At 45.1% G+C, this 13643-nt stretch overlaps 1 protein-coding gene and 1 long non-coding RNA gene across 2 annotated transcripts in view; one reads left to right on the plus strand and one right to left on the minus strand.

The window, feature by feature from the left end:
* Window positions 1-7475, minus strand: part of LOC309540156 — a 43602-nt gene extending 36127 nt beyond the window's left edge. The window contains exon 1 of the long non-coding RNA XR_014223079.1: window positions 7368-7475. This is a non-coding gene — a long non-coding RNA (uncharacterized lncRNA). The remainder of the gene's footprint in view (window positions 1-7367) is intronic.
* On the plus strand, window positions 7431-12399 carry STBD1 (starch binding domain 1). Its single transcript, XM_082236589.1, has 2 exons — window positions 7431-7884; window positions 11199-12399. The coding sequence occupies exons 1-2, from the start codon at window positions 7446-7448 to the stop codon at window positions 11966-11968; spliced, it is 1209 nt and encodes a 402-aa protein (XP_082092715.1). The 5' UTR covers window positions 7431-7445; the 3' UTR covers window positions 11969-12399.
* The last annotated feature ends 1244 nt before the right edge of the window (window positions 12400-13643 follow it).

The raw sequence follows: 13643 nt of genomic DNA on the forward strand, positions 1-13643 counted from the left end.
TGGTTTAACCCACAGTGCCACCTGCGTCCCTGAGAAGCAGAGGACCTTAAAGGGACTGTCCTCTGGCTTGGAAACCCAACTGCAGATGGGCGGGGTATAAATATTAAATTATTCTTATTCTTATTCTTATTCTTAGCATTATTATGGATCCTAGCAGCAGTGGCTGATTCCTATTGGGACTGATAGGATGGGGGCAGGGAGACCAAGGCTGTGTTCACACCCCTGTTTACACTCACTGTGTTTCCAGTTCTGTGTTCCTAATCTATGTTCACATGACATTGTCCATTATCCTGTTCTTCATTATGAGACTGTTTGTTGTGTTGTTTGCCCAACAAGTTTCACATCAACTGGAGTCCTTTAAATGTTCCTAAGTTGTCCTGACCCCACTACCACTGTCCCCTGGTATGTACACAAACGGAACCGAACTGAAGCAATGCTGATGTGAATAAACACCTAGAGGGGGAAAGAGCTGCACAGGGTGGGGTGAGGATTTCACCACTCTCTAATGTGAACACACCCCAACAGTAGGTGGAGCCACAGATAGTGACAGCAATGAGCCAAATAATTCTTCTATTGTCCTTATCCTCCTTCCCGAGTTCTGCAACGGCAACATTAACACTGAGGGGAGGAGGAGGACAGCCAATGATGCCACCTCCAGGGCAGGCCGCTGGGGGATGGCTGAGAGCAGAGCAAGGTTGGTGAGACAGTGCCCCATTTGCCATAATGAAGCAGCTTCCACTGGGTCTTGGCATTCGTCCTCCTCCTCCTCTGGGTTAATTCTATAATAGCCCAGCTGGTTGGTTATATGTTCTGAATCAGTTACTGGCCCTTTGCTAGCCTGAATTGGAACCAAATGGGTTGCAGTCAGTCAAGCAAAAACAAAATGAATAGTATGACTCCTTGCTTGGAAGTACACAGCACTGAACTCTGAATATACCGTATTTTTCCGTGTATAAGACGACCCCTATTTTTTGGGACTCAAAATTAAGAAAATGCACCATGTACTATCCGTGTATAAGATGACCCCTTATTTTAAACTTCAAAAATGTAGGGGAAAATATAGTCTTATACACGAAAAGATACGGTAGATTTCTGAATACAGGACTGCACAGGTGTTTGATTTTGGCTGGCCTAAATAAAGGGTTCTGCTAATTGTAGACTTGTCCAGGAACTGTCCTTGAAATCACCCACAGGAAAGCCACAGGCTTCCTGGAAAGCTGGCTGTGATTTCACTTTTACAATATCAGCAGATTGGTCCTGACAGTCAGTAACAGATGGTTAAGGTGCTAAATGCTTCATAAGATAAATAAACAAACCGCAGCGCTACTCATTATGAGAGGGTTAGGCCTCTTGTTCCAGAAATGGGAGGGAGTTGCTCTGGACTTGCTCAATCGTTTCTAAGTGGTTTCAGGAAAAAAAACATTCGTTTTCTGCTCTTTCTACCCAATAAACCTAGGGTTGGACCTTCGGATGCTGCTGTGCACTCCATTATTCTCAACCATTGACCATGCTGGCTGGGTCTGCTGGGAGTTAGAGTCCAGCAATATACAGAGGGCCACTGCGTAGCTACCCTTGCAGGAAAGTAAGATCTGAATGTGCAATGCTAAGTTAACAGTGGGGAGGTACCAATGGATATGCAGCTTTAAGGATGCCAAGTCTTCCTGGGGCACAATCCACTGGGAACTTCATCTGCAGAAGTCCAAGTGAAATGTATGGAAGATGTGCAAGAACACTATTTCCATGGGGCTTACACAGGAGAACTTTCTGGTGGACTGTGCGCTCAAATGTACAAATTCAGATAATTGCAAAATGGTACAAGCTTAACACTGTAGCTTTTAAAAAATCTGAAAGGTTACAAATGTTACTACTGTTTTCCACTTCTCAAAATACAAAATGTAATGAACAAGTGGGCCCTGCAGCAAAAATTGTATATTGCTCCTGATCAAGATACTCCATTCCACTTCTTCTCCCATACATTTTAATACACCCTAAGGTCTGTATAGTTAAAGCTATGGTTTTCCCAGTAGTGATGTACGGAAGTGAGAGCTGGACCATAAAGAAGGCTGATCGCCGAAGAATTTATGCTTTTGAATGATGGTGCTGGAGGAGACTCTTGAGAGTCCCATGGACTGCAAGAAGATCAAACCGATCCATTCTGAAGGAAATCAGTCCTGAGTGCTCACTGGAAGGACAGATCGTGAAGCTGAGGCTCCAATACTTTGGCCACCTCATGAGAAGAGAAGACTCCCTGGAAAGACCCTGATGTTGGGAAAGATGGAGGGCACAAGGAGAAGGGGACGACAGAGGACGAGATGATTGGACAGTGTTCTCGAAGCTACCAGCATGAGTTTGACCAAACTGCGGGAGGCAGTGGAAGACAGGAGTGCCTGGCGTGCTCTGGTCCATGGGGTCACAAAGAGTTGGACACGACTAAACGACTAAACAACAACAACATATTATACATTTAAAAGTGCATTATGTCCCCCACAAATAAATCATGGGAATTCTAGTTTTTTAAAGGGTGATGGGAATTGTAGCCCTGTGAGGTGTGAACTAAAGTTATTTGGATTCTTTGGAGAAAGCTGCAGGGAGCATGCTTTGTCCTCACCGAGTTCTTTTTGCCCTCCCCACGCAGGTTTGCACTTCTGCAAACTTCTGCTGACTTCCCTCTTGTATGTGGGGAATGCTGTTTTGGCTGCGCAAAACAATGACACTTACAACCTGAAGTCCAATTTGGAGGGAAGGTTGTTGTGTTTAGTCTATCATAGCAAAAGGAAGGAAAGAAAACCACAAGCACTAACAGCACAATCCTACACGTTTACTTTGAACTGAGCCACATGGAGATAAGGACATGATTGTTTCATGTCTGACTATGAGCTGTGGAGAGGCAGGCATTCAAATATGTCTGATGTTGATGAAGTCTGATGTTGCCATTGTGAAGACTGGAAACTTGTGTGTCTATAAATTAAAATGACCTTTAATATCCCATCAAGTTAAAAGCTCTGAATGACATGGGAAGATTAAGAACTCTAACTACTGGAAATAGATTCACAGAGACATCCAATTAGCCATTCCCTTTTTTAATGAGATAGCTGGGAATGAGATCTCATTAGTGCGTCTTAGAATTCAAATTATGACCATGATTAAAGAAAGATAAAAATAATGGATTGAAAATAAATATTCTATTCAGAAGGAATGTGGGGATATTTTCCAGCATTTGAAGCAACAACTAAATGAGTTTCTTGATGTAGAGTCTCTCTACTGACACCCAATTTATCATTTTTTGTAGCTCTGCAAAGTCTGTATTGCAAAGCTTCTTGCAGTCAACTTCCTTGGCTGTTGGTTTAATCTTTCACCAGAATAATCTTTTAATCCTGTCCTAAAATCTGACATCACTGCTTCAAGAGTAGCATCAAAATGGGTAATAAAATTGAATTAGCATAATTAGTAAATCTAATTTGTTTTAATAGGATCTGATAGCCCTGACAAGACTTACCCGCCCACTCTTTGCAAAATCCTTCATTTCTTTGGACTTCATCACAAATAAGGAAGGGCAATGCGGTATTAAGAAATGTAATCTAGTTTGTGGAAGCTCTTTTTAAAAAAAAATAGAAAAAAAGGAATTCCAGAAGAGAAAAGGGAGGGGTGGACTTTGAATCCAGCATTTAATTATAGCACTTAGAAAGCTCAACAATCCTCATAAATATCCTAATTCTGCTTGCAATTGTTGGAATTCATGTTCACAGCACCTGATGCTGAGCTTGTTGTGAGAGGGTGATAGAAGCAATAATCCTTCTATTACATGGGAATAGATTAAAATTTGTTGTTGTTGCTTACAGGAAGGAGCCATGGAGGGGTTTTTTTGTTTGTGTGTGGGGGTATATTGGGCAACCACCACCCAGGGCCCCACACTTTAGGCTCCCAACCTCTTGTGCAAAACTCTGCCTGCCTTGTCTTTAAACCAGCTGTGTTGCAAGCAAACAGGTCCATTCCTACAATAACACAGGCTGAGGACCTTTCTCCCACTTAACCCATTGACATCAGTACAGTATGCTAGTTCATTGAACGATGGCTGTCTGTATGTCTCCCCCTTGCGCATACATGCCCATTTGCCCAGTTTACTCAGGACATCACAAGAAGGAAATAGGCATTTTGTTTTAGTAAGAGGGGAAAGAGGACTCCCAGCAAAGTAGAGAAGATAATGTCTTTCAGTCTTTCGCTAGAAGAAGGGGTGGGGAGGTGCCACTAGAAGGTTACTCAGTTATTGGCCAGAATATCTCTAAGTACCCCCCTCCCCATCAAATGGCAAATAAAAAATGTGTTCCAATCAAGGGAAGTCATGGTACTGCTCTATTCTGCCATGGTCAGAACAACCACACCTGGAATACCGTGTCCAATTGTGAGCACTCCAATTTCAGAAAGACATTGACAAGCTGGAATGTGTGCAGACAGAGCAGCCAAGATGATCAAAGGTCTGGAAACCAAGCCTTATGAGGAACGGTTGAGGGAGTTAAATATGTTTAGCCTGGAAAAGAGGAGACTGAGAGGAGCTATGATTGGCATCTTTAAATATCTCAAGAGCCAGTGTGGTGTAGTGGTTAAGAGCGGTAGTCTCGTAATCTGGGGAACCGGGTTTGAGTCTCCTCTCCTCCACATGCAGCTGCTGGGTGACCTTGGGCCAGTCACACTTCTGTGAAGTCTCTCAGCCCCACTCACCTCACAGAGTGTTTGTTGTGGGGGAGGAAGGGAAAGGAGATTGTTAGCCGCTTTGAGACTCCTTAAAGGGAGTGAAAGGCGGGATATCAAATCCAAACTCTTCTTCTTCTTCTTCTTCTCAAGGACTGTCACATGGAAGATGAAGCAAGCTCTTCTGGAGGGTAGGACCAGAACCAGTGGCTTCAAGTTAGTTAGATGAAAGGAGATGCCGACTCTATATCAGGAATAGCTTTCTGATAGTAAGAGCTGTTTGACATGGATTGGACTCCTTCAGAAGATGGCAGACACTCCTTCCTTGGAGGTTTTTAAGCAAAAGTTGAACGGCCATTCATCTTTTATGATTTAGTTGAGATTCTCGCCTTGCAGGGGTTGGACTAGATGACCCTCAGGATCCCTTCCAAGCCTATAATTCTATGAAAAATATTCAATAACATTTAAAAAGCCCTGTTACAGTATCTTAGTGATTTTGGAAAACAGGAGCAGGTTTTCCTGCTCAGTGCTTTCCCTTTCTCCGATCAAGAGGTGTATAAATTTTATGAAATCGATAAATGAATAAATAACAGGATATAAAGCATAGAGATGGGGGCAAAACGTAAAAAAGGAATTCAAGTTATACTTTGTACAGTATTAGCTTATTAATACTGTACAGTATGAGGTTTTGTTTCTAAAATTATTGGGATGACGGGAGAAGCAAAAAAAAACAAACAACTTCAAATATTGTCTTTTTACAATAGTATCAAATGGTGAAGAAGAGGTAATAAATCTAAATCTAATAATAATACTTGTATCTCTCCTATTCCATTTTTTATTACTGCCATGTTGTTATTTAGTGTTGCAGGATTGTGATTTTTTTTTAGATTTTATTGTTTTGCCTGTTTGTAAATACTGCTTTGAGGTGTGTACATTTTTTTCGTTCATTTTGGATGTGTTTCTTAAAATGTTTAATTTATTGCCTATGACTACTTTTGTTAGGTGACCGTTTTGCATCCCTCCATGGTGCAGTTGTGTAACTTTTTTTCATGTTGTAAGCCACCTTGAACATGGTTCGAATTGCGGAAAGGTGTCAGACACACGAAATCATGCATGCTGTGATTTATGTGGAAATTGTTCAGTTTGGATTTTTTTAAAATATTTGATTTATTACCTATGAATACATTTGTTACGCTGCAGTTATATATTCTTTTAATGTTGTAGTTATGTCATCATCATCCCCCCCCCCCCGGTAGTTATGTGTCTTTTTTCATGCTATAAGCCACCTTGAACTGCTGGAAAATGGCATACAAATAAAATAATCTATGCAGGAGTGGCTTTTTAAAAAAGCAGGAACTGGGCAAAACTGAGTTCTCTTACTTTTTTAAAAATGAACTAATTAATTGGGGGGGGGGAAGAGTTTTGAACGGATATACACCCAATGCCTGAGCCAAAAACCCACCTATATCAATAAAGTTGTGGCTATTTCTAACCCAGATCATTGCTTGCTTGTGTTTTATTAATCACATCTTACATTTAGCCATTGCAGGAGGTGTTTTTGTGTGTGGCACTTCCACAAACAAACTTGGTGGCGAGTTCCCCCACCTTTCCCCCCAGAAAAAAACAACAACTTCATACTATACCTTTTAAAAATATGGCTCTTTGGGGGGGGGGGCGAGTGTTATTGGATTATTGTTCTTATTTCGATTTTATATGTTGTGATCTTTTCATGTGAACCGCCTTGAAACCTCTGGGAATAGGGCGGTATATAAATAAATAAGGGAAGCCTTTTCATGTGTCATATATATATATATATATATATGCTTTCGTAGATTTTCACGGGTACAGGAATGCAGGTTTTAGTGTCTTCGGGTGTCTTCCCGTGTAAGAGTCGGGGTGTCTGTGCGACGTTTCGACGAGGTCTCACTCGTCATCTTCAGGCTGGTGCTTTCGGCTTCTTGTTACTGGAACACTCTGTTCCAGTAACAAGAAGCCGAAAGCACCAGCCTGAAGATGACGAGTGAGACCTCGTCGAAACGTCGCACAGACACCCCGACTCTTACACGGGAAGACACCCGAAGACACCAAAACCTGCATATATATATATATATATATATGTATGTATCACAGTATTTTAATATTCTTTTGGAAGCCGCCCAAAGTCGCTGGGGCAACCCAGTCAGGTGGGGGGGGGGTTGGTACAAATAAAATAAAACAATTCATGTAAATAAATGGTGCGTGGCTTGAAGTGAAATGGAAGGAAAGTCTCCTCAGGAGCAAAGCCCCGGCTGGAAATTTTGGCCATTCATCTTTTATGATTTAGTTGAGATCCTCGCCTTGCAGGGGGTTGGACTAGATGACCCTCGGGATCCCTTCCAAGCCGACAATTCCACGAAAAATATTCAATAACATTTAAAAACCCCTGTTACATTATCTCAGTGATTTCAGGAAAACAGGAGCCGGTTTTCCCCTTTCTCCGATCGAGAGGTGTATAAATTTTGTGAAATCGAGTAAATGAATAAACAGCAGCATATTATAGAGCATAGAGATGGGGGCAAAACATTCAAATCAAAATAAAAATCAAGTTATTATACTTTTTTTACAGTATTAGCCGTAAAGCCCCGCTGCCGTTTCTCCCAGGAGGGAGAGTCAGCGAGTGCAGGCGCGGAATGAACGGCTACCTCGGAGCTGGAGCCGACGCTAATCCGGAGTGACTCCGCTTCGCCGCTGCTCCGCTTGACGCGAGGAGGAGGAGGAGAATGAGGGGAACGAGCAGGTGCGGCGGCGGCTCCTCCCCGAAGGCCCGTCCTGGGCCTCGGCAGGCTCCTCCCTGGGCCGGGCTCCGGGCTCCTCTCCGGGCCCATATAAGGCTCCCGCCGCGGGAGGGAGAACCCTCCAGCCCTCGCTCGGGCCTGCCGTGCCTCGCCTCACGTCTCCCCGGCGACTCTCCCCGCTCTCCGGCCATGGCTGCGGCGGGCGAGGAGGGCGGCGGCGGCGGCGACGCCCCGACGACGCCTCTGCGCCCCGCGCCTCGCCCGCTCGGCGACGGCGGAGGAGAGCCCGTGGCGGGTCTGTGGCCGGCCTTGCTGGTGGCGCTGGTGGCGGCGCTCCTCGCCTGGCTGTGGTACGGCCGCGGAGACGGCAAGGGGAAGGAGGAGGAGGAGGAGGCCCGGGGGTCCCCTCAGCGCGGAAACCGAGGTACGGGCGCCTGGTTCCCTCCCTCCCTGAGGGGAACTCCATTAATAATAATAATAATAATAATAATAATAATAATAATGCTGGCAATGACAGTAACTTTTATTCTTTCTACCCCGCCCCTTTGACTGCGTTGCTATCAGTGGCGTAGCGTGGGTTGTCAGCACCCGGGGCAAGGCAAGTACTTTGCGCCCCCTAACCCGTGGACTTGCACCCCCTAACCCTAACCCCCAGATGTTGTGCCCGGTGCGGCCGCCCCCCCTGCACCCCCCACGCTACGCCACTGACTTGCTATAAGTTGGTTCCCCAACTTTTCCTGGCTCCCCTCCTCTCCTAACTTCTTCCTTTCCTGCCTCGTTTCGTCCCTCAGGGGGTCTTTTGGGGTTTCTCCTCGCTGCCCCATGTCTTGGAGGGGTGGGAACCCCCCCCCCCGGGTTTGCTCTTTTCTCCCCGCAAGGGATTGCGTGCATCATGCGCTTTCCACGCCGGCCCCGCTTTCCCTTCTTCACGTGTCTCCGGTGGTCTTGAGCAGGGTGCGCGAGCTGGGTTAGGGGAAAAACCAACCAAATTAAATCTGCCCTCCGTGCATTGGAGAGCTTCTAGGTCAACCTACTCCTTTGGCTATAGTCTTTCTCCACCCCCCACATCCACTCCAGCAAAGTATGTGTCGTGGGGTGGGTGGGTGAGTTGAAGGGGAATCAACCCCTCTGCTTTTTAATTTTTTTTCATTAAATTGGTATATTGCAAATTTATACCCGCACCCCGGTTTGCTAGATGCTTAAAAATAAAATAACACATGCAACTATGTAAGAAATGTTCGGCAGGGGAACAGAAAGGCTGTGAACCCTCTTTCCTCGGAGGTTTCAAAGCAGAGGTTGGACGGTCCTCTGTCGTGTATGATCTAGTTGAGATTCCTGCAGGGGGTTGGACTAGATGATCCTTAGGGTCTCTTCCAGCTCTTCAATTCTGTGATTCTACACTCCTTGGAGAAGCCTCCCCCCCCCCTCCACAAACCACCCTGCGGTCCTCCAGATGTTTTAGGCGACATCACCCATTATCCCAGTGCAAAACTCGCACCTCCTTGGGGAAGCTTGCCCTGCAGGGCTGTTGTGCCCTGCATGCAAATTCAGGAGATGCCACTTCTACCCAGGATGGAGTGGTGCGCAGTAATTATTCCTGATTTTCCTCCCATAACATGCCTTATGGTTCCTGATCTGAAGTATTGAGGGAATAGGGAGCGCCTGCTTCCTTTAATTGCTTGAGGCCCCTATCTGAAAAGCCTGTTTCATGTTTTGCCTTTCCTTGCCTCCTGCTGCTGCTATGTGTGCAGGAAGTAGAGAGTCTTATAGCTGGCGCTTGGTCCTGAGTGAGTCTGACCCACTGTCTCAGACTTGGTGACCTGTGTGCAGAGTGTTCCCTTCTTCTCCTCCTGGAGGAAATGGACCCTTCAGTCTTTTCAGATCTCCTGAGCTCAGAGAAACACAGGAAGGCACCTTATACTGAGCCTAAATCATTAAAGCAGGTGCTGTACCACTGAGCCACAGCCTTTCGTACGTGAGCTACTGCAAAAACCAACTCTGATCTCCTGCTGCTGCTTATGCATTTTGCTTGCTTGCTGATTTTAATGTATTTTTAATCTTTTGTTGGAAGCCGCCCAGAGTGGCTGGGGAAACCCAGCCAGATGGGCGGGGTACAAATAATAAATTATTATTATTATTATTATTGCACCGAAGATTTACACATGTGGAAGTGTTGTGGTTGCAAACAGGTTTCATTTTACCACGTTAAATGAAAACGGAAGTGAAAGTAATCATCTAATGGGAATAGAAGTGATTCACGTTCATGTATGAATCAGCTTTTAAAGCTGTTAATCTCCCTGCAACCTGCTCTCTATGCTTCTGTTTCTGTTTGTTCTCAGTAATAGAAAAGGAGATACGATCAGAGCACATAGCCTGAAGGAGTGAGCTGGAATCTCTTGGCTTCTTGCTAGCCTACTAAGCAACTTTTCAGCATGGCTTCAGCTGCTATGGAAAGGCAGGCAGGAGAATTATATTGGCAGTTGTGACCTTTTGCATTGCCGCATTTCCATCAGGCAGAGCTCTTGTCTTTTAGTTCTGGCTGTCCTGTGAGAATCCTCTCCTATGAACTTGGGCTGCGCACTAGCCTGATGGACACTTATGGGCAACGCTAATGTGAATCAAGCCATCAGCTATTTTTAGTTCCCGTGTGGGAATAGCATGTTTGTCATTAAGCATATTCACGTCACAGCAGAACAAGAATCTAGTAAAACCTAGCAGAGTCCAAAACAATAAAATGCAAGGTTATGGCTGGGGAACCATTTGCTGACCATGAGTTTAAAAATAAACTTCCGTGAGAAAAAAAAGAAAGGCAAATGAGTGTCAGTATATTACTGTTTAGGAAAAATAATGATGGCTTCATGCCACTTTCATCTGAGTTGATACTGCTGTGTCCAACTTCTGTCCAACTAGGACAGAAAAAAAGAAGGGGAGGGATTTAGTGATACATTTGTGTGGAGCCAAATCTGGGCAAAATTCTTTCATTGGGCCATTTCTGTCATTGTGTGGCCGTTTTCTGCCATGACTATAGTTGCTCATCTGCCAACTGGCTTCAAGTACAATCTGGCATCTAGCAGCAGATAGTTGGATGCGGTCCAGTATGTGGTGCATTAGAGCTCTTCCCCAGGGTTGGTTGTCTCTGCCAGTTTTCTTGCTTATATATTTTTAGTTTTGTATAGTGTTTCACTTGCAAAGCTTCAGCCAGATCAGGGTAATGGTTGTGGCTTGCTCACTCATGTGCAGTTAAATTTGCTTTATCCTTGTAGTTTGGGGGGGGGGGAAACCTTTCAGCACTCCCGTAAGTGCAATGAAAGCATTTTTTTTAAAAAAACTTGCACACACACACTTACAAGGATTCCACAGACAGGTGTGGCTGAAGGTGCTGCAGTTGGGAAAGGCAGGAACTTGATGAGGATGATCTCACATGGTGGTGGAAGGTGGGAATTAGTAGAAATCTGATGTTCACCAGTTGCTGCTGGGGACAAAAATGTTGGTATGCTAGTGTTAGATTGCAGGGGAGAGCACAATATGTGAGGGGTTAAATTACTTTGAGTGGAACTCAGCAAAATTCTACTCCGAGTAAACCTACTGAAATGAATGAACCTGGGACTGGTGTTGGTAGAAATAGCAAATACCATCCCATGTAAAAGAAGCCCAACTTGCTACAGTACATGAACTGAGACACAGACAGGGACCTAGAAATTGTGTTCTTCCTAGCTAACCAACCTTTTTTCTGTTTAGAATCCCTTCAGAGAAGCTATGAGCCTGCCATACCTGAAACAAAGCCAATCAATGTGTCCAGCCCCCAGGAGCCAGTGGGGAACCAGCTGGGTCCTCCAGGGGAACACAGTTCCCCTGATGTTCCTGGAGAGTTTCCTGAAAGAGAGCAACCGGCCGAGGAGCCTACGACCCCCTTAATGAACTACAAGGAATATCTCAGGAACGAAGCATTCGGTTACCCCACGACAGCACCTCAACAGAGCCCAGAAGCTGAAGTTCACGAGGCGAGTACTTCAGCAGAAGCAGGTGCCCCTAGTGACAAGCATGAGGAGAGATGCACGGAGCAGAGGTGCCATCACTCTGTGGACCATGAGGAATGGGAAATCGTCCCTGAGCATTCGGCGTGGGGAGAGGCTACGAGGAAGAGCAGCGTGGACGACGCAAGCAGCAAGGACCCAGAGCAAGCCAAGAGGGTTGCTGCCGTGTCTCCAATGCCTCAGACTGTCCATGTGACTTTTCGGGTACATTACATCACTCACTCGGAAGCCCAGCTGATTGCCATCACAGGTGACCATGAGTGTCTAGGCCAGTGGCACCACTATGTACCACTCAGGTGTGACAAGGATGGGTTCTGGTCGGACTCTGTCATCTTACCAGTTGATACCAGAGTTGAGTGGAAGTTCATAGTGGTGGAGAATGGGAAAGTCAGGCGGTGGGAAGAATGTGACAATCGAACCCTGATGACTGAACATGAGGATCGAGTGGCCCATAAGTGGTGGGGATTTCACTGAATCTGGCCTAGCACAGGGGTTCTGTTTTTATTCCGTTTCACTATAGGGAGTTTTCCTGTTTTTGCCTACCTTAGTATATCTCTGTGCTGCATGTTTTGCCAGAACTGCCTTAGATTAAAGTGTCTCTGCTGCTAGCTTAGGCTTTTAAGATATGAAGAAAACTCTTCAAACTGAATCAGACCAAAGCCTTCCTAGTGACAGACATGTTAGAGCTGTCTAGCGGGTGGTGTTTCAAAACAGCTCCCTGCATAAAAAAGCTTTAATCCCTAAACTTGAGATTGTACTATGTGAGGAGACAGGAGCATTGAGTGTGGACACTGGACTGACAGAGCAGGAGAAGGTGCAGTTAAACTACACTGTAACTGTCTGTTAAAATGTTCTTAACTTATCATGACTGCAAAAGGAAACAATAAAGATTATTTTTAGACTGTCCTTTATATCTTGAGACCTAAAGCAGAAGTTGTCTCTGCCTTCTAGTCAGTAGGAATTAAACAGAAGTTCCTTTGCCCTTCCCAGGTTGCCCTCATGATTCGACAGAAATCCTTCGTTGCCACTGTTCTCACAGTGTACTTTTGTGAGAAACAGAGAAATGGTGATGGGCTGGTTCCTCCCATTTGAGATGCTCAGCACATGTTTGGGTCATGTGTTAACTGTCACAGAAGCATGTTGACCATAGTGAAGATCCTAGTTTCCCTGACTTTTTCTCCCCCGGTAGGATTTCAAAATTGCTGCTGCTTTGCACAGCAGGAATATCTGTGACTACATATCCAGAGTTTGTGGATCTTTCCAATGAACGGTAATGGTTTCTTTCTAACCAGTGGTGGGTCTTTGACAGGGGGCTGTTAAAAGACTTGAAGTGTAGCCCTCTCTCTCTTAAGAAGGAAACAATGAAGGGAGGTTGAACTGTTTCTTGGTGTAGATCAGCGATGGGGAACCGCTGGTCTGCAGGGCCTAATGAGGCTGCCCTGTTTGGCCCATGAGGCTCTTTTGGCCAACCATGCATACCTGCTATTAGATATGATGTCAAGTGTAGGGCAGGTAACGGTGTGGCTGGGCTGAAAGGGGGTTTGCAACAGTGCTCTGAAAGGGCAATCATCTGTGGCTTTGTCCACATGGGTTGATTTCAGATTGAATGGGCAAAGGAAAGCGGCTCAGCTGACATCATTGCAATGTTGAGCGATTGACAGGTGAGCCCATCTGTCAAACATGGCCCATGAGGTATGGGAGAGGAGGATCCACTCAGCCCCTGGCCTAAAGTTACAGGATTTTTTTTATGTTTAAGTGTTCCTTTCTGCACAAAATCTGATCCTTACCTCAGTATTACATTGATGGACTTCAAATTAGGGATAGAAGAGTTCATTCAGTGCACTTTTTGCAGCAGACACAATTCAGTGGGTCAGAACTTGCTTGTGGATCAGAAAGAAACTCCCAATTGCATTATGCAGTTACCTTGATGATGCGGTGCAGTTTGGGTGCACAAATGCATATAAAAATACATACAGTATTTCACAGTTAAAATACAAAACACATATTCTATGGGAAAACTGTTATGGGGAAGGAATGCATACAACTTAAAAGGTAAACTTCATGCATTCTTTGAAAAAGGTCTATACAAAGTAGGATTGAATGGGCCTAGGATTGAATGCCAGGAAGAGTGAAATGGGATGGACTTTGG

This window comes from Podarcis vaucheri (genome assembly GCF_965113315.1).
Source record: "Podarcis vaucheri genome assembly, chromosome: 9".
Classification (NCBI taxonomy): Eukaryota; Metazoa; Chordata; class Lepidosauria; order Squamata; family Lacertidae; genus Podarcis; species Podarcis vaucheri.

Bases quoted from the DNA above. Each gene is read 5' to 3' on its own strand.
- STBD1 (XM_082236589.1), top strand. From the start codon at position 7,446: ATGAGGGGAACGAGCAGGTGCGGCGGCGGCTCCTCCCCGAAGGCCCGT. The intron at 7,885-11,198 runs GTACGGGCGCCT...TTTTCTGTTTAG, and splicing joins CCCTCAGCGCGGAAACCGAG to AATCCCTTCAGAGAAGCTAT.